The 21,087-nt window shown below is 41.3% G+C and overlaps 1 protein-coding gene across 1 annotated transcript in view; it reads right to left on the bottom strand.

The window, feature by feature from the left end:
- Positions 1–19,964, bottom strand: part of galnt14 (UDP-N-acetyl-alpha-D-galactosamine:polypeptide N-acetylgalactosaminyltransferase 14 (GalNAc-T14)) — an 89,595-nt gene extending 69,631 nt beyond the window's left edge. Inside the window, exons 1-2 of the mRNA XM_044049888.1 lie at positions 19,598–19,964; positions 5,341–5,510 (exon numbers count right to left, since the gene is read on the bottom strand). Of these exons, the coding sequence (XP_043905823.1) occupies positions 5,341–5,510; positions 19,598–19,768 (341 nt within the window). The 5' untranslated portion in view covers positions 19,769–19,964. The remainder of the gene's footprint in view (positions 1–5,340; positions 5,511–19,597) is intronic.
- Positions 19,965–21,087: the final 1,123 nt, after the last annotated feature.

The following is a 21,087-nucleotide window of genomic DNA, read 5'->3' as shown; positions in this document are numbered from 1 at the left end:
TTGTTAAAATTTCACAATTTTCTGAAACAATTGAGTTTTTTAGTGAAATATTGCATTTTGGGGGGTAAAATGTAAATTTGAAGGTTTCTTGGTGAGACATTTAATTTTTTGAGTTTTTTTGGTAAATTATTTTGTGAAATGTGTTGTTGTTATGATGATGACGTTGTTACTCAATATCAACATCACAGTTTATTATAAAAAGAATAGTAATAATAACAATAATAATAATTATAATAATAATAATAACAATATAGAGTTCTTTCTTTTTTTCTGGCAACTGTGACACAGACGAGGACGAGGACGTGTCCGCGTGGGAAGAACCGAGGCTAATAAACTGATGAATGTTTAGCTGCGTGTTTGTGATTCATGGAAGAAAAAAAAACATGAGTCAGTGTTTGACTGAGTGTGAAAGGACACACACACACACACACACACACACGATCACGTTAGTCACATGTCATCACAAACCCCTGCTTCACAGTGCAATATAATAATTAGCGACTCAGTGGAGCGGTGAACTCTGCCTCTGGTCGCCGATGGTTACGCCTCCATTTTGGAGCCGAGACACCAAAACACGTTGTGCATATGTGTGTGTGTGTGTGTGTGTGTGACAGGATAATAATTTCACACACTTTCGCTGTCACAGTGTTTCACGAGCTCCACATGGAACATGTTGTTTTCAGAATAAAAGCACAAAGGCTGATTGTTTGTGTTGTTGACGTGTCCACACGTCTTTAAAGAAATAAATTCAAATAAATAAATCACGTCTTTGTCTGAGGGTCAAAGCAGTTCTGTTGTTTGTAAACCACTCACTCTCTCACACCAAAGCCCACAGAGAAAATCAGTGATTTTAACCTCACACACACAGGAGTTGTTGATCCACTGCTGCCTCCATCACTACCTTTAAATATCTTATTTTGTCAATTTGGCTTTTGGAAATCTTCATTTAGATTTACTTGAGTGACACAAAGTGACCACACGAGGCAGCAGTAGACCAGCAGCTCCTGTGTCCCCGCCAGCTTAAATCACTGATTTTCTCTATGGGGTTTGGTGTGGGAGAGTGAGTGGTTTACAGACTCTGTAATCTGTCTTACAGTGAGACAAAGACGTGAATCTGTCTTTAAAGATATCGTGTGAGCAGATCAGAGATTTCTGCAGAGAGAAAAGTTCTAGCAGACGTCAAGAAATGAAATCCTGCAGAAAGAACACGTGCCGTCTCGTCAGCTCATTAATGCAAAACTAAGATTTAACCGTGAAAAACACGAGGAGGTCGTTTTTTTTCACCTCGTTCTAATTTTAATTTGGCGACAAAAACAAAACAAGCTTCAGTGGAGAGAGGAATTTAAAGCTGCTGGTGTGAAAAATCCGCGTAAAAGAGAGAAACACGGCGACGGTGATGATGCAGACAGGTGATGCTGATTTAAATGTCAAGTAATCTGATTTAACTAATGTTTCTGGGATTCTTCAGCTTCTTAAATGTGAATATTTGATGTTTTCTTTGCTCCAAATAACAAAGAAATCATTCAAACGGATTCATTTCCAGACAGTTGAGAACACGATCGTGTTCAGATCCATCCTGATGTGATTTACGGACGTCGATGTTGACGTCAGTGTGTCGCCACTTTTCCGTCTCGTCACATTTCCAGCTTACGTTACAGGAGAAGTTTACAAGTCTGGTTGCCATGACGACGAGCGGGCGAGGAAGTGCAGGACACGGTTCTCCCGTACGACTCCATTGTCTCGGTGTTTGGATCTAATCCCTGCGGTGCAGCGGCTGGTTTCAGGATTATACTCTCTGTCTGTTTGTCAGCGAGCAGACGGAGGGAAGGGGGAGGGGCCATTATTCACTGAGATAATGGCTGGAGTGGAGTGGTTCACACACACACACACACACACACACACACAGTTTCACCAGCTCTGCATGTGGCAATTATCTTTCCTTTCAGCAGCTTGTGGCATCTCCTCCCTCCTTCCCCTCTCTCCTCCCTCCTCCCTCCTCTCTCCTCCCTCCTCTCTCCTGGACAAGTGATGTTGTCCAGGTTAACAGACCTGGATCTGCAGGTAATCTGCCCATTACCCACACAAACCTGAGTTCAGAAGATGCAAGAAGACGCAAACTCCACACAGGAAGGCTTCACTCAGACCAGGAGCCTTCTTACAGTGAAGTTCCATTTCTACATCTAATCAAATTTCCTCCAGAAGATGCTGAGATGTTTGTTGGGAGTGACCAGGATGGACCAGGATGGACCAGGATTAGCGGTTTGGAGATAAAGAAGATATTGGACACAGAAGGTTCATGGGTGTTGTGAAGGAGGACATGAGGACAGTCAGAGGAACAGAAGAGGACACAGACGATGGAGGCAGTTAATTCTTTGAAGATTGCTTCACATCACCTTCCATTTCCAAAAAAATCCCAAAGTCGGGAGAAAGAAAATAAAACCTGGGAGGTTTTTCAGTGGAGTTCCTCTCTGCAGCTTCTTCTCTGTGCTATCGTTGTTCCTGCCAAACCCTCGAGAGATCTACAGCTGCTCCGAAACTACGTTAACAGATGATCACATGACAGCAGACCACACACACACACACACACACACACACACTTCCTGTCCAAGATAAATGAGTGCTATCAGCCCCTACCTCACTGCTAACAGATTACCATGAAACACACACTTCTCACTTGCTCTGTCAAACACACACACACACACACACACACGCACTTCATCTACACGCCATCCGCCTTATGTCGGCTCAGACACAGATACTTTTTCACTCCTTCGGAAACGTAGCAGATGACGCCGTCGATCGACAGCGCTAGCGTGACACATATGGACGTCGTTCACAAACACACACTCTGATGGACAGACGACATCATTGTCCTCAAAAAACATCTGTGCAAACACACACACACAGAGAATGACGAGCGAGTGCTACACATGCTAACAGATTTTAAGCTTCCTATGTGAAGCGGTGGTGGCTGTGTCACTCACTCCTCCACCATCATCATCATCATCATCCACAACTACGTCTTGGTGATCCTTAAATCTGCCAAAGCCGACAGTTTCCCAGTTAACGCCCACACGCGGCTTCATATTAGGCTGCGTTTACCACGCACGCAACTCGGATTTGTCGCGCGACAATTTTACGTACAAAGTAACTATCCACACGTTCACATGGAGACAACGTAACTATCCACACGTTCACGTGGAGACAACGTAACTATCCACGTAGCATGGAGACAACGAATTATCCACACGCTCACGTGGAGACAACGTAACTATCACACGCTCACGGAGTCAACGCCACTATCCACACGCTCACGCGGAGACAACGAACTATCCACACGTTCACGTGGAGTCAACGTCACTATCCACATGTTCACGCGAGTCAACGTGATTCATCCACACGCTCACATGGAGACAACGATTCATCCACACGCTCACGCGGAGACACGATCTATCCACACACACCGCCACTATCCACATGTTCACGGAGTCAACGATCGCTCACGATCTCCACACGCTCACATGGAGACAATGTAATCTATCCACACGCTCACGCGGGAGACAACTCCATCCACACGTTCACATGAAGTCAACATAACTAGCCAAACGTTCACGTGAAGACAATGTAACTATCCACACGTTCACGCGGAGACAACGTAACTATCCACACGTTCACGTGGAGACAACGTAACTATCCACACATTCACGCGGAGACAACGTCACTATCCACACGTTCAAGTGGAGAAAACATAAATATCCACACGTTCACGTGGAGACAACGTCACTATCCACGCGTTCACGTGGAGACGTCACTATCCACACGTTCGCGTGGATTCCAGAGCTCCGTATGGACGAGAGCCGCTTGCAGTGACACTACCTCGCGACAAGCTTCACACGGGGCGCCGCTTCCCGAACCACCACAAGACGATGGCGTACCACTGGTGGCACACACACTACAGTTTGGGAACCATGGGTTTGTTGCTCACAGATTATACTGATGATTTCAGGTAAATAATTGTCTTTTATCAACTTTAACATTAAAAAGGGTTATAAGTGAACTACAAGTAAGAAGCGTAAGAGCTTAAGAAAAAGAAGACTTTGAACTAGTAAGAGGTGTGTAAGAGGTAACCCTAACCAGGTGACCACCTACGTAGGCCCTCTAGTGGTCATCATGTGACACAGCATCCTGCCAACTTCCGAATTCCAGTGCACGTTTCATCGGTTTCTGCATTTAAGTAATTTAAATACGATTTAAACTTGTTCCTTTTCATAAAAGAGAGAAAACAACCAGACGTTTGGTTTAGTCGTTAAAAACCTTCAGTTTTCCTGCTCCTGTCACATCTGTCACATATGACAGGATGAATTTCAGTGTGTGAAACTCATGCACAAACACAGCGACAGGATTTCTGTCTGATTTCTGTTTAAAAAAAACAAAAGCAGAACCCTGAGGCATGAATATTCAACTCTGTGAAAACGAGACGCAATTAAATCTGAGGAGCAGGCCAATAAAAAACACACTTTAAAGGTTCATGACGCCATAAAAACCAGATCAATGAGATCAAATACAAGCACGCGTGAACGTGTGAAAGCATTTATCACGACAGTCAGTGATGTGAAAACATGACTTTTACTGTTTTTAACATTTATGAACACAAGACCGTCAGAAATTATCAAAAATAACTTTGAAAATGTAAAATGAAAAGATCAGAGTGTGTATGCGTGTGTATGCGTGTGTGTGTGTGTGTGTGCGCTTCACACTCTTCTCGTGGAGAGTGTTTTTATCGTAGAATGGTATCAGCGGTCGTCAGAGCGACGCGCTCCTTATCTTCCCGCCGAGCGTCTCCCGCTAAGAGGATTTCTATTTTGGTGTTTAATTTAATTTCTTGGCAGAAACAGGGATTGTAATTTTAGTCGCTTCCTTTATGAAAATTTGCTCAGTTCCATAATCTAAATGAGGGGATTAATCCCGGGCTTTGTGTGAGTGTGTGTGTGTGTGTGTGTGTACCTGTGTGTGTCTGTGTGTGCCTGTGTCACAACAACAGAAGCAGAATGTGTGTAAATGTCAAGTTTTTGTTTGTTTATATAGCATCTCATATTAAAGCTGCAGTAGGCGGTTCAGTGCAGTACAGACCACAATAACCAGCCCCCACCGCTCCATTCTTTGACACCTTTCCCTTGGAGGGTAAAAAACATGGGACGGTCAGGGTGGAGCTACAATAAAGCGACTCCACCCACAACAGTCTGATCGGGGTGACAGAAAAGCCATAAACCTTTATAAAAAAGAAAGAGCTTGGAATAAAGTGAGAAAGTCTGTCTCCCTGGTGAGAAGTAGTGTGTGTACCTGTAGTGCCTGGTGTCTCTCAGCGCTCGGTTGCTCGGGATACGCTCGCTCTCCCTCTGGTTGAAGGCGTACAGCGTGTACGGGTCGTCGCCGGGCTTCCAGCGCCGAGCGCTCAGGTAACTGCGCTCGTCGAAACCGTCCAACATGTCCTCCCACTCTGCGTCCGAGAGCTGTCAATCAATCAATCACTTATTTGTTAATACATCGACCAGTTTAACGTTGTTAGTGAACAGTAGAAAGTCATCGGCAAACACAACGACCATCTCTGAAAGACACAAATGTTTATCTGAAAAAAAAAGTGTTAGCTTGGTCCAAAAAATGCCAGAAAACTCTGTCAATCGTGATGTTTCTCAAACGCTTGTTTTTTCTCCACAAACACAAAAAGATCAGTTTGAATGATTTCCAGAAAATATTCACATTTGAGAAGCTGAAAAATCACAGAAACTGTTTAAATTATTGTTAAAAAAAAACGGGCAGGTCGTCAGGATACGTGAGTGTAAAGAGCAGAGCGGAAAACTAACATAAATAAATAAATAAATAAACCCTTTAAGTCGCAAACGGAAAGAAAAACAAAGAAGATGAAGAATAAAGAGTTTAACGTTTGTCTTTGTTAACGAGCAAAACGACACAAAGCACTTAAATCTTCAAGTAAAGTGACCTTTAAGTAAAGTGACTTTTAAGTAAAGCTCTGCTGATGCTTTTAACGCACACACAGAGACACACACAGACATGTGGACGATCACAGCTGAGGACACGTGTGTGACATTTATTAAACACTGATGCAGAGGAAATGTCAAAAACACTGTTTTAAATAAAGATGAAGACATGAATAGAGACACTTTTCAAAGGGAGCGTCGTCTGCTGCAGAACCACACGACAATAAAGTAAGCCAGCGTTTCACTGTGATGAATTTCTGAGCTCAGACGACTTTAAAGTCGTCGCAGGTTTGTTTGGTTTTTTGTATCAAAGTGAAACAGAAAACATGCAAAAACAGCGGTCTGACCCTTTAATATGATAATGATTCTGTAACGATAAAATACAAACGTGATTAATGTGGCAAATGAATCGTTTCAGGAAACCAGGAGAGGAAACAAGGAAAGGAAACAAGGAGAGGAAACACAAGGAGGAAACGAGGGAGAAGATACAAGGAGAGGAAACCAGCAGAGGAAACAAGGGGAAGAAACCACGACAGGAAACAAGGGGAGGAAATACAAGGAGGAAACGAGGAGAGGAAATACGGGGAGGAAACAAGGGGAGGAAACAAGGGGTTTTTTCCTTTAATTACAAAGAGGCACCACCAGCAGAGGAAACAAGGGGAAACCCGAGGACGGGAGGAAACAAGGGGAGGGGGAGAAGATACAAGGAGAGAAACCAGCAGAGGAAACAAGGGAAGCACAGGAAACAAGGAGGAAATACAAGGAAAACGAGGAGAGGAAATAGAGGAAACGAAACAGAAGATACAAGGAGAGGAAACCAGCAGAGGAAACAAGGGAAGCAGGAGGAAACACCAGGAGAAGAGGAGAGGAAACCAGCAGAGGGCAAGGAAGAAACCACGACAGGAAACAAGGGGAGGCGAGGAAACGAAATACGGGAGGAAACAAGGGAGGAAATACAAGGAGGAAACGAGGAGAGGAAATACGGGGGAGGAGGAAACAAGGGCAGGAAACGGGGAGGGCACCAGGAGAGGAACTGCAGCTGCACTTTGTGTCTGTATCGACTTAAAAGAGCGTTTGTCATTTTTAAACCTCTGTGTGTGTGTGTGTGTGTGTGTGTGTGTGTGTGTGTGTCAGTGATTTTTGTCTCTAAACATAAACAGGAGCTTCAGTAAAAACTCCAGATGTAATATTTCTCTAAAATGACCATGCACACACACACACACACACACACATGCACACATACGCCCACACATGCACACTAACACACACACACACACAACACACACCCTCATCTTCTTCTCCTCATTATTCAACCATACGAGCTGCTGATGCGACACATTGTCTAAATGGGGCCATTAGGAGGAAGTGTGTGTGTGTGTGTGTGTGTGTGTGTGTGTGTGGCATAAAGAGAGAAGGGAAAAATGGAGGGAGTGAAAAGAGAAAGGAGGAGGAAAAAAAGAAGAGGAAGTTAAGGAGAGACACGGAAGGAAGGAAGGAAGGAAAGATAGATAGCTAACAAAGGAAATATAGAAGGACAGGCAAAAAAGGATGTAAAGAAAAATCTTGTTTTATGTTGAATTTCAAAGTAAAAGCATTTGTTTTGATATGTAATGATGTAGATTTCACAATAAAAAACTATTATGAAGTGAAACGAATGTGTCAAAGTCAGATTATTCTCTCTCTACTGCCCCCTGTTGACCAGAGCAAACACTTGTCCAGCTTTAATAAAGGACTGAACACATTTGTCCTTTTATTTTCTTCTTTTCATCTTGGAGGACGAGTGAGATTAAAAACCTAATCTGTGGTCACATCAGAATCCTTCATCCTTCATCTCTCCTCGTCTCCTCACCTTCTAATCCTGCTTTTTTTCCATCTTTCTTCTCATTTAACGTTACTGTTCCTGAAGTCTCGTCTTGTCCTTCACCTTCATTTATGTTTAACCTGCTCTTCTTCTTCTTCTTCTTCTTCTTCTTCTTCTTCTTCTTCTTCTTCTTCTTCTTCTGCTGATGTTTGTTTGAAGTTGGAGATTATTGAGCTCAGGTCTGGAGAGAGCGGCTACATCAATACACACACACACTGTGTTCAATCAATCAATCAATTAAAGTGTGTGTATGGATCTCTCTCTCTCTCTCTCTCTCTCTCTCTCTCTCTGCTTGTTTTCTGTTCCAGTTCATACATTTCCGTCTATGACCCTTATATACATCACACATGACATAAATATCGTGATAGTATTGTATCCTGTTTTAAATATCGTAATAATATCGTATTGTGATTTAAAAATCGTGATAAAATCGTATTGTGATTTAAAAATCGTGATAATATCGTATCGTGTTTTAAATATCGTGATCAAAATATAGTAATAATATCACATTGTGATTTAAATATCGTGATAATATCATATTGTGATTTAAATATCGTAATAATATCCAATATCTTGATTTAAATATTGTGTTAACATCGTATCGTGGTGATAACCGATTATCAAAATGTGAAAACATTTCATATTTATATACAAATGACAGTTAAAAACATAAAAAAAATCAGTGAAAAAGAAATTAAAACGTACCTTTAAGCTTTAAATCTGTCATGTTTACATTCTTCAACGAATAAAAATAGTTCACACAAGTGAGAAGCCGTTTTCTTGTGAAACATGTGGAAAGGCTTTTCAAGTTCACGGTCGCTTCAAAATAAACTATAAAATGAGAAGAATTTTAAAAAACAGATTATAGCATTCTCTGTGTCCTTTAATCCCTTACTCTTTGTTTTCAAAAGATAATTTGAGGATTATTTTTTCAGTCGAGTTGCATTTCAAACCCAAACAAACGGATAAATAATCCCGACGTGGAGCCGGCACTGATCTGCTGCTCTGTGAGCGTCACAGGAAATTAAACGCTGACACGGTGTCTCCTTATTGTCGTCTCATCAGGTGAACACGTTACAAACCGTGTCACAGAAGACACACAATTTGTGTGGGCTTTTTTTTTTTTTTCTTTTCCTGATCTACACATCTTCACACACACACACACACACACACACAGATGTGGATACACACAAAACTGCAGTGAGCCTGAAATTTACCAGCAGAGCAATGAATCAAAGGAGCACAGAGACACAAGTCTGACAGATGTTAGGTGAGTGTGTGTGTGTGTGTGTGTGTGTGTGTGTGTGTGTATAACCTGCACTGACAACACTTCTGTTCCCCTTAAAGGCATCGTGTTGTGTTTTAATTGCACTGTATCTGTTTAACTGAGAACCAGCCTGAGACACAGATGCTCGCCCTCACTGAAACACGATGACATGATACGATAAGAACACGTTTCGCGTCTTTATCTCACTGTTCGACAAAACTTTTACCAACAGGAAAGTGAAGTTTATAAACCACTCACTCTCCCACACCAAAGCCCAGAGAGAAAACCAGTGATTTTAACATCACACACACAGGAGTTGTTGATCCACTGTTGCCTCCATCACTAAGTTCAAATGTCTTATTTTGTCAAATCCTTCACTGAGACTTCCCTCAGTGACACAAAGTGTCCACACGAGGCAGCAGTGGACCAGCAGCTAAAATCATTAGTGTTTACAAACATCAGTTTCCTGTAGGAAAACCTAATAAAAATCAATGTCAGCTTCTGCAGTGTGTTCAGATGATTAAGTTCAGAAAAAAGTTGAAATTCAAATTCCACACACAAACACAAAATAGACGTTAAACACAACATAGTAAACGCGCTGAGAGACAGGTCACATGACCCACCTGACCCCTGACCTCCCCGTGGAGACAACAGAGCAGTGAAAGAGCACGCGGCTGAAGAAGAAGAACATCACGTATTCATGGAGGAGAAGAGTAAAGGGAGAGAGTTTGTGTTTACATCTGAGATTCTCCTTGAATTTAAATGATTTTTTATTCAAAGCTCGGCGAGCTTTTCATCTCTGTCCGTCTGTCTGTCCGTCTGTCTGTCTGTCTGTCTGCTCAACAAGGACAAACTCCTGCCTGTGTGTGTGTGTTTGACATCATGTCCATGTGTTAATAAGTGTGATCAATATCTCAACACAGTCAGTATTTGAGGCTCCAATCACTCACTCACTCACTCACTCACTCACTCACTCACTCACTCACTCACTCACTCACAGGATGTTTCTGCTTCTCTTCAACAAAATAACAACCACATCAAGTATTCAGGTGCTGTTGTTGCCATAGATATCACTGCTCTCTCTCCTTCCCTCCCTCTCTCTCTCTCTCCCCTCTCTCCTCTCCCTCCCTCTCTCTCTCTCTCCTTCCCGCCCCCCCTCTCTCTCTCTAATCCATATCTGCTGTAGATCCCAGAGGAAAACTGTTTATCCGCTCTCTGCTGTTCAAAATTCCTTCTTCACCTTCTTCTCCCACAAAACCCAGCAGCACCTTCACTGGGGAATATAAATGTGTGTGTGTGTGTGTGTGTGTGTGTGTGTGTGTGTGTGTGTGTGCGCTCACACACTGCAGAGGCAGCACTCTGTGAGCAGAGCAATAACTCAGCGTCTGCAGCAGCCATGAATAAAAACAAACTTAAGAGAAGCAACAAAACAGGAAAAGATGCTCATTTTCTCTCACTCTCTCTCTGTCTCTCTCTCTGTCTCTCTCACTCTCTCTCTCTCACACTCTCTGCATATGAAATGTCTTTTTTTAAAAGACATTTCATTTTTGGGGGGTATTTTTCAGGAAAGTGAAATTAAATAAATACGTAAAGAGGAGGAAAAGACGTTTGGAGCATTTTCACTGTTGATCAGACACACACACACACACACTACTCTCTGGCTCAAATACGAGACGTTGATTTTACGCCTTTTTGTTGTAAGACCTTTTCCATTTGGGTTGTTTTCATGATTATTTTCTTATATTTTTTTACAATATTTTATTGTTTTATTGTCTGTTTTGTCATTTTTTTATGTTTTTATATTTTAGTTGTTTTACTTCTCTCTGATTTACGGCACTTTTTTCAGCTGTTGTTGTTTTTAAAGTGCTTTATAAGTAATGTTGGCTTGGTTTCTTTGTGTGTCGATTCCCCAAGTGTTTTCAGGTTTTTCCATTTGTGTTTTTGCATTTTTCTTACATGGACCAGACAAAATGTCCAAATGAGGGAAAATGTCCCCATACGAAAGGTGTTTTTCCAAGGGTTGGTCCACAAAAGCATAGAAAGACAAGAACACACACACACACACTAATTCAGTTTTCTTCATGTCATGTGAACACTAAAACCGATCGAGTCTTAGTCGGACTAATGTACCTGGATAATGTGACTCATAGTCTGATTACTCCTGCATGTGTACACTTAGTTGGACTAACGTACCTGGATAATGTGATTCATAGTCTGATTACTGCTGCATGTGTACACTTAGTCGGACTAACGTACCTGGATAATGTGATTCATAGTCTGATTACTGCTGCATGTGTACACTTAGTCGGACTAACGTACCTGGATAATGTGACTCATATTCTGATTACTGCTGCATGTGTACACTTAGTCGGACTAATTTACCTGGATAATGTGACTCATAGTCTGATTACTCCTGCATGTGTACACTTAGTTGGACTAACGTACCTGGATAATGTGATTCATAGTCTGATTACTGCTGCATGTGTACACTTAGTCGGACTAACGTACCTGGATAATGTGACTCATAGTCTGATTACTCCTGCATGTGTACACTTAGTTGGACTAATTTACCTGGATAATGTGACTCATATTCTGATTACTGCTGCATGTGTACACTTGCAGCAGTGATTCATAAAGAAATATTTTTTTCTTATCGTCAACGTGAATATTTTCTGGTTTGATTAAAAACTGACATTTTATAAACGATTAATGAAGAAAACAGTCATATCAGATCAATCCTGACTTTTCATTTTTCCTCAAGCCTCAACATATGATTTTAAAAGTTTTATAAGTTACATAACTTGAAGAATAACACCAAAAACATCCCGCTTGCTCTCACTTTAATTAGAATTTTACATATTCTATAAAAAACTGTGAAAACAGCTGATACTTTAATTGAATTAAATTTATTTTCCCTCCTTTTGTGATTATGTTGTGCTCCTTTTGTACTTTTTAAAATATTTAATCTCTGTTCATTATTTGAGGAGAAACGGGATTATTGTTTAATCTGTGAGAAACGGTAACGTCAGGCTTTTGAAGAGTGTTTAACGAGGCAAAGGCCACAGGGGTCAGAGGTCAACATCCGATGACACGAGCTCAGTCGTGTTGTGTTGTTTTTGCTGTTTTCAGCTAAACGACCTGTCGCCGTGATGCTTTCACGGCGACAGGTCGTTTAGTAATCATGGCGTCAGTCCTGCATTAAGAAAGCACAGGGAAGAGTGTTTGTGCTCCTCCTCCTCCTCCTCCTCCTCCTCCTTTATAAATGATTCACACCATCCAGAAAAAAAACAGCAAGAATCAGCATAAATGTGATTTCTTTTATGCAGCATAATCAAGCATCTTTGACTGCAAAATTATCTGTCTACACACACACACACACACACACACACACACAGGCATCATCAGGTGATAAATCTAAATTTAAATGACGCTTGCTCTTCTCACTCTCAGTGAACTCAAGCCTGAAAAACAAAAAAAAACCGGGAAAACAAAAGATTCACCTGATTAAATGTCGTTCACGTTCTTTATCTCACTGTGAGACAGATGTTTACCACTCACTCTCCTGCACCAAAGACCATAGAGAAAACCAGTGATTTTAACATCACACACACACACACACACAGGAGTTGTTGAAAGACGTGAACGTGTATTTTATAACATCGTAGACTCGGGGAGAGTGTAGATTCTCCTCTTTTGTTAAGTGGCTAAAAAAAATAAAGTCGCTTCATTTGCAGAATCGTTGAACTTTTGTCCTCTCGCTGAGAGACTTCTTCTTCTTTAATGTTACACACGCACACGCACACACACACACACACACACACACAGTAACTGGCTGTAACTCGCACCGAGCAAAGAAACGACACATTGAGCACAAATGACTGGCGACAGTGAAAACAGCTTGTACTCTGTCTCCTTTAAACCAGTTCATTTGCTCCCTGTCGTCTCCCTGTTCTCCTGCTCAACTCCTTCCCTCCCTCCCTCCTATATTCTCTCCTTTCTCTTGTATTGTATCCGTCTCTCCTCCTCCTCTTCTCTCAGTCTCATATTGTTTCCCTGTCACTGTCTGTGTTTTCACTCTCACTTACTTTCAGAGTCTCTCTCTCTCTCACCCTCTCCCTGTTATCTCCCCCCCCACTCTCTTTATCCTCATCTTAGCCTCCGCTCGCTATAAACTAGATTGATGGCTCAATCCAACGCGCATCAAGGTGAGAATTACAATTTTCGCACCAGCGCAGAGACACGAGTGCGCACACACACACACACACACGCACACACACGCACAATCTGCATTGACTTATTTTCGAGAGACTTCCTCTCACCTGAACTTTATTTTATTAGATCATAAACCACTCACTCTCCCACACCAAAGCCCATAGAGAAAACGAGTGATTTAAGCTCACGGGGACACAGGAGCTGCTGGTCTGCTGCTGCCTCGTGTGGTCACTTTGTGTCACTGAGGTCAATCTGAACGAAGGATTTCAAACACAGGATTAATCAAATAAGACACTTGAACTCAGTGATGGAGGCAGCAGTGGATCAACTGTGTGCTGTGATGTTAAATTGCTAGTTTTCTTTATGAGGTTAAATGTCCAGATGTTATTGATAAGCTTTAATCCACTGGCAGCTTCTTTTTCTTCCTCAAACACGAGACCATTAAGATCAGGTTCAGAATATTTGTCCTCCTGCTCATATCTGAGCAAAGTGGACTCTCACTCTGTGATAAATCAATAATGCAGAGCGCCGACGCTGATGTAAAAGTGTCACAGTTTCATGTCTGCCTGGTTTTTAATTTGTGTCCTAAAACTGTCACGTCCAGGCCTCGGAGTCTGACAATCCTGTGAATTGTGACCCAGATCTGTCTCGTCAGGTGGACAAATGTGCGTTTGTGCGGCAAATAAATCACAGCTAAGGCGTCTCTAAGTGTCTCTAAGTGTCTTTCAGTGTCCGCCGCCGCGCGGGACCTTGTGTTGAGCCGTCACTTGGGTTTAATAACAAAACATGAGTCGTCTCCATTAGCACTTTAATCTCCCTGACAGTGACCAGAGTTAAATACTGCTGCTGTTGTTACTGCTGCTGCTGTTGTTACTGCTGCTGCTGTACTGTTACTGCTGCTGTTTGCTGCTGCTGCTGCTGTTAATGCTGCTACTGTTACTGCTGCTGCTGCTGCTGCTGTTACTGCTGCTGTTACTGTTACTGTTACTGCTGCTGCTGCTGCTGTTACTGCTGCTGCTGTTGTTACTGCTGCTGCTACTGCTGTTACTGCTGCTGCCTGTTACTGTTACTGCTACTGTTGTTACCTGCTGCCACACTGTTACTGCTGCTGCTGCTACTGTTACTGCTGCTGCTGCTGCTACTGTTACTGCTGCTGCTGCTGTTACTGCTGCTGCTGCTGCTGCTGTTACTGTTACTGCTGCTGCTGCCTGTTACTGCTGCTGCTGTTACTGCTGCTGCTGCTGCTGCTGTTACTGTTGTTACTGTTACTGCTGCTGCTGCTGCTGTACTGTTACTGCTGCTGTTACTGCTGCTGCTGCTGCTACTACTGCTGCTGTTACTGCTGCTACTGGCTGCTGCTGCTGCTGTTACTGTTACTGTTACTGCTGTTTGTTACTGCTGCTGCTGTTACTGTTACTGCTGCTGCTGCTGTTGTTACTGTTACTGCTGCTGCTGTTGTTACTGTTACTGCTGCTGCTGTTACTGTTACTGCTGCTGCTGTTTGTTTGCTGCTTTACTGCTGCTGTTACTGCTACTGCTGCTGCTGTACTGCTGCTGCTGCGTTGCTGTTACTGTTACTGCTGCTGCTGCTGCTGTTACTGTTACTGCTGTTGCTTTTTACTGTTACTGCTGCTGCTGCTTGCTGCTGTTACTGCTGCTGCCGCTGCTGCTGTTACTGCTGCTGTTACTGTTACTGCTGCTGCTGCTACTGTTACTGCTGCTGCTGCTGCTGCTTTACTGTTACTGCTGCTGCTGCTGCTGCTGCTGCTACTGCTGCTGCTGCTGCTGTTGTTACTGTTACTGCTGCTGCTGTTACTGCTGCTGTTGTTACTGTTACTGCTGTTACTGCTGCTGTGCTGCTGCTGCTACTGTTACTGCTGCTGTTACTGCTACTGCTGCTGCTGCTGCTACTGTTACTGCTGCTGCTGCTGTTACTGCTGCTGCTGCTGCTGCTGCTGCTGCTGCACTGTTACTGCTGCTGCTGCTGCTGCTGCTGCTGCTGCTGTTACTGTTACTGCTGCTGCTGCTGCTGTTACTGTTACTGCTGTTACTGCTGCTGTTACTGCTGCTGCTGTTGCTGTTGCTGCTGTTACTGGCTGTTACTGCTGTTGCTGTTACTGCTGCTGCTGCTGTGCTGTTGCTGCTGATGTTACTGAAGAAGAAACTTCACAAAATTCATCTCTCACACACACACACACACACACACACACACTCAGGTTTGTGCAGCTCTTGTCAGGACTGCATTAGAACAGACTAAAAAAAACCTTATCTTTACCCTTAATTCTATGCCTAAAACCAGGTCCTGTGAGGACAAAACCAGTAAGTTTGTTTTGGTCCTCGTGAAGATACACATACAAGAACTCACACACACTTTCTGTCACAGCTGTCTCAGTGTGGACACTCCTTGACCATTAAGCAGAGTTTTACCTCTTTTTACCTTTCTTTAAATTGTATTTTATATCTTATTTGTTTTTTTTAACTGAATTCCTTTAAATAAAGCAGTCATTTAAAGAAATGATCTCTATCCACTAAATATTAATAATAAATCTACTGTAAGTCTTATCCCTTACAAAAGCCCTTTAAACTCACCAAAAAGTGTTTATGGTCCTCACAAAGATTTTTTTTTTTTACAAACCTTTCATATTATTATAATTATTTATTTGTTTGTGTGTAGGAGGGGCCTGTCCTTCATTTTTCATCATTTTAAATTGTGTTTTGTATCTGAATTCCTTAATATCTAAGTTTTTCAAAGAAAATAATCCTCCGTTTTAATCTAAATTATCCCTTAAAAAAAAAGCCCTTTAAAGTTGTTAAAATATAAAATGGGTTTCATGTGTGTGTCTTTGTGAGGACCATTTACCCAACGACTGACACCTCTTAAAAATGTCTTTATCTGGGTTTAAGACCTGGTTTTAGACTTACAATTAGGTTAAAGGTTAAAGGTTAGGGTGAGGTGTCATTGACTGTGTGTGTGTGTGTGTGTGTCCTCACTGAACCAACAGATCGTTTCCTCTTCAGTGTTTGGACGTTTGAAGAGAGAGGAAAAAACCCAGAAAGACTCTGTGCCAGCCTGAGGACACGAGCTGCCACACTGCTGCTGCTGCCTCACACACACACACACACACACACAGACACACACACACGTGTGTGCACATGCAGATGAGGGTGTGATCCTGCACATAAGCGCTCGTGTGCTCGCGCTGGAGCTCGACAGCAGAGCGAGTTAATCCTGCGAGGAACGGGAAGATGAGGATTTTAGTCTTTCACTGTCACAAGTTCACAACAACTCCTGCGACACACACACACAGACACACACACACAGACACACACACGTCTATATATATGTCTATATTCAGAGGAGTTCTCAGGAACTACCTGCTGATTTAAAACATTTTCTTTCCACTTCCACAGGAGGATTTTGTACGAGCTGCGACCTGCCTCACATCGCCTCACGCCCCAACACGACCGCGGGAGACATTCATAATAACGTGATTATTCTGTAATTAGGACAATAATAAGGAGTGCGGGAGAGTAAACAACATTCAATTACGCACAACCCGGTGACAGTTTAAGTGAACTCATATCAGAGTGTTCAAAAAGGGGAGGATTCAGAAAAAATAGCCACTTAAAAGGCTCATACACTTATAATGTCTTAAGAACGTGTTTGTCACTTTATCTCGTCATTTAACAGCTTTTATGACAAGGAAAGTGAAGTTTGTAAACCACTCACTCTCCCACACCAAACTCCATACAGAAAATCAGTGATTTTAGCTGGCAGGGACACAGGAGCTGCTGGTCTACTGCTGCCCCGTGTGGTCACTTTGTGTCACTAAAATACGTCCAAAAGAAGGAATTCAAAGGCCAAATTTGCTGACGGAGGCAGCGGAGCATTGACAACTCCTGTGTGACCTGTGATGTAATATCGGTGTTTTTCTCAATGGACTTTGGTGCAGGGATTTGAAAACGCTGTGTGACGCCAAAATAAAGCGGCAAAGCATATTCTCACAATATCACAGACCATTTGAACCCTGTTGGTCAAGTATATCATTTATCTTGAACAGACGGAATCGTCGTTCTGTCACATGTCATAGTCACGATGATTTATTAAATAAATTACATACATACATATATATATACAGTAGATGTAAAAATAGGGGGTTTCATCAAATATTACTAAATATTCTTATAGCTTTTTTACTTTTTGTGTTTCCAGTTCAATAAAGTAAAGGTAAGAAAGTCGGGATCATTTGTGTGATTTAGCTCAGCGGCTACCGCTAACACACTGTGGGTGTTTTGCATATAACACACACACACACACACAGAGTCAGGAAGCAAACCGTGTCCAGAACAAACCTAATTATCTTCAAAAAGGAGCCGCAGCAAATCTGATAATTAATTTATAGAACGATTACGGCTCCGACAGAGGAACGACGTATGACTGCAGCGCCGCCGCTTTTCATCCTGGGAGATTACAAATTACACCATAATCTACAGAGGCGATCGTGTGACGCACACACAGGAGGTAAAATATTATCCTTTTTTTTTACGTAAAAAACGAGAATTTTCTTTGCTTTTATATAAAAATAATATAGAAAACATTTTTTTTTGTCATTTATTTTTGGTGACGGGTAGACGATTGCCGGAGTATGTTCCCATTCAATTTTGGTAAGAACCCGCCCACCGATGACGTCACAAACAGTTGTCAAACTTCCAAAAAAATCCCATTCTCGTACAATGGGCAAAACTGTAAAGATAAAGTAAAATATCTTGGTCAACACTCATCGGATTTGAGCAAAATATGTGGTACGTGTGTGCAGGGTCAGACACCCTGTCATACAGACTTCATTCAGATTTGATGCAGATTACGGATTTGGCAGGAAATTTAATTATAACATGGGGCAAAGCAACACTGTAAAAACATTTTCAACGTTTTTTATTTTTAATTTGAGCATTTTACTTCAATAAATGTATTTAAACTAAATTTACACTGAAGCAAAACACCTTAAAAATCATGAAAACATCATCATAAGGCCCTGTGATGGACTGGCGAACTGTCCAGGGTGTACCCCGCCTATCGCCCGATGTAGCTGAGATTGGCACAGCACCCCCCACGACCCTCTGGTGGAGGATAAAGCGGTAGATGATGACTGACTAAAAACATCATAAACATTTTTCTTACATTGAAGCATCTATTCAAAAGAATTCTTTCACAAACTTTCTTCTTTAAATGTGTTTAAACTAAATTTACCTTAAAAACCCTGAAAACTTTTCCTAAAACAGGAAACAGCTCAATTGTTTTGAGCCTTTGGTTCATTTGCACCTGAAATGAAGTACAATCATCATAAAAGAACACAAAGGAGGCATTAATATTTGATATTTGATAGTCTTATTTTCTGTTTTACCACCTGAACTGAAAACGATGCATAAAACAGTAAGAGTTAATGTGGACGACAAGAAAACAGCGACAAAACACAGGAACAAAATAAGAGGAAATGATGTGTTTTTTACGGCACCACAGTGAGATTTGAGTCCAAACTACACAGACACACAGAGACGTGAGTGTAAATACTGAGAAACAACAACAACATGAACCATTAATGTGACTTCAAAGCCTCTATTGATGCACGGGGATGTTTATAACCACACTGAGCAAAACTACACACATACAAAATGACCAAACTACGACGTGTACCGACGAGGAGGTGAAGAACAACAAAATATCAACAATTCAATAGCCATAAAAGTATGAAAATTAGACAATTATCAATTTAAGGTCATCATTCATGCAACTGTACTGGATTTATCACCAGCGTGAGCTTTAAAACCAAACTACACAGATAAAAACTGACAAACTTCAAGAGTGCCGTGAAAATATTGTAAAACAACAACAATAACAATAAAACAACAAAAAAAGACATTAAAGCCTCTTTTGATGCAGTTTTCCTGAATGTATGACCCGAGTGAGCTACACAACAGCAAAAGAGCAAAATAACAACAAATTAAGAGCCTTTAAAACAATAAAACAGAGACATTAATGTCAATTTAAAGTCATAATATATGTCATTTATGGTGATTTTTTTACTGGATTTATCACCAGAATGAGCATTAAAACTTAACGTCAACAACAACACGTAACAAAACTACACAAACGGGGCATGAATGTTTGTTTTAAATGATAATTATCACAGTTTACGGCGTAAACGTGAGTTTGAATGTCGTCACACACGCACACACACACGGAGTAAAGGTGTTGTACTTCACCTGGCTGCTGCTGCTGTACGCCGTCTCTCCCGGTCCGGGTCCCGGTCCCGCTCCGGGTCCGGTGCCGAGCTCCGGCAGCCTCCTCCGGCTGAGCACCAGCAGGTAAACGAGCGCTCCCAGCCACACCAGCACCGCCACGGCCACCGCCAGCCTCCGACACACGCGCTTCATTCTCCGGTGAAGAGGAGGCGGCGGCGCCCGCAGCCCCGGTCCTTCTGTCAGCACGAGCTCATCATGTTTCCCGCGAAACAACAACAACAACAAACAAACAACAAAAAACAACACACACACAGACACACACACAGGAGATACTGAAGAGGAGACAGAAGCTGCTTCAACCGAGTCACACTGTCAGTGTGTGTGTGTGTGTGTGTGTGCGTGTGTGTGTGTGTAGCTGCTGACGGTGAAACGAGTCTGAGTCTCAACTCACACACACACACACACAGAGAGAGAGACTGTGTGTGAGTTCAGGACCCTCCTGAGTGTTTCAATGTTAACAGAGTAGAGCGCCACCTGCTGATCATCGGGTCAACCATCTGTCCTGCTCTTTAACATGTCACACTTTTAGATTATTGTAGATTAGATTAGATAAGATTAGATTACAGTACATTCAATTATTTTTATACTATTTCATATTAGATTATATTATATTATTGTACATGATTTTAGGTTAGATTATTGTGGATACAATTAGATTATTATTGAATATTTTAGATTAGATTATTGTAGATTATTTTGAATTACATTATATTATTGTAGATTATTTAAAATACAATTAGATTATTTTAGATACACTTAGATAATTGTAGATACACTTAGATACTTGTCGATTAGATTACATTAGATTATTTTATACTATTTTAGATTATTTTAGATAAAAAATAGATTATTTTTGATAAAAATAGATCATTGTAGATTATTTTAGATTAGATACAATTAGATTATTGTAGATTATCGCAGATTAGATTAGATTAGATACAATTAGATTATTGTAGAGTATCTCAGATTAGATTACATTAGATAATTGTAAATATCTAAAACAATTAGATTATTTTAATTTAGTTTTAGTTTTAGATTACATTACATTACATTACATTAGCTATAAACACCATTAATACCTATTATATAATAAATATAAATTCAGTTTCCAGTTGTGCAGTAGCGTGAATTGAAAATGTCCCTCGGTCACAGATTAAGACAAAATATAAAAAAAATTTAAAAGGTATTTTACATTTTAAGAAGGAAAAATGATGGAAACAGGAACTGAAAAGAGACAGATGATGAAAACCTTTATATTTCCACCTGCTGTCCTACAGCACCATCTGCTGTTCACACAGAGTAATGTTTCTAATGATCAGTCTGTGTTTGAATGATCTTTCCATAAAAAGATATAAACGTGATAGTTTAAACATAAATTAAATCTATAAAAAATAAAATATTTTTGGCTCATTTACAGTTGTTTAGTGTCATTAATGTCATTATTTTTGCTT

The sequence above is a fragment of the Solea senegalensis genome, linkage group LG17 (assembly GCF_019176455.1).
Source record: "Solea senegalensis isolate Sse05_10M linkage group LG17, IFAPA_SoseM_1, whole genome shotgun sequence".
Lineage (NCBI taxonomy): Eukaryota > Metazoa > Chordata > Actinopteri > Pleuronectiformes > Soleidae > Solea > Solea senegalensis.
The sequence above is the reverse complement of the archived record's forward strand: the minus strand, read 5'-3'. Positions and strand labels throughout refer to the sequence as shown.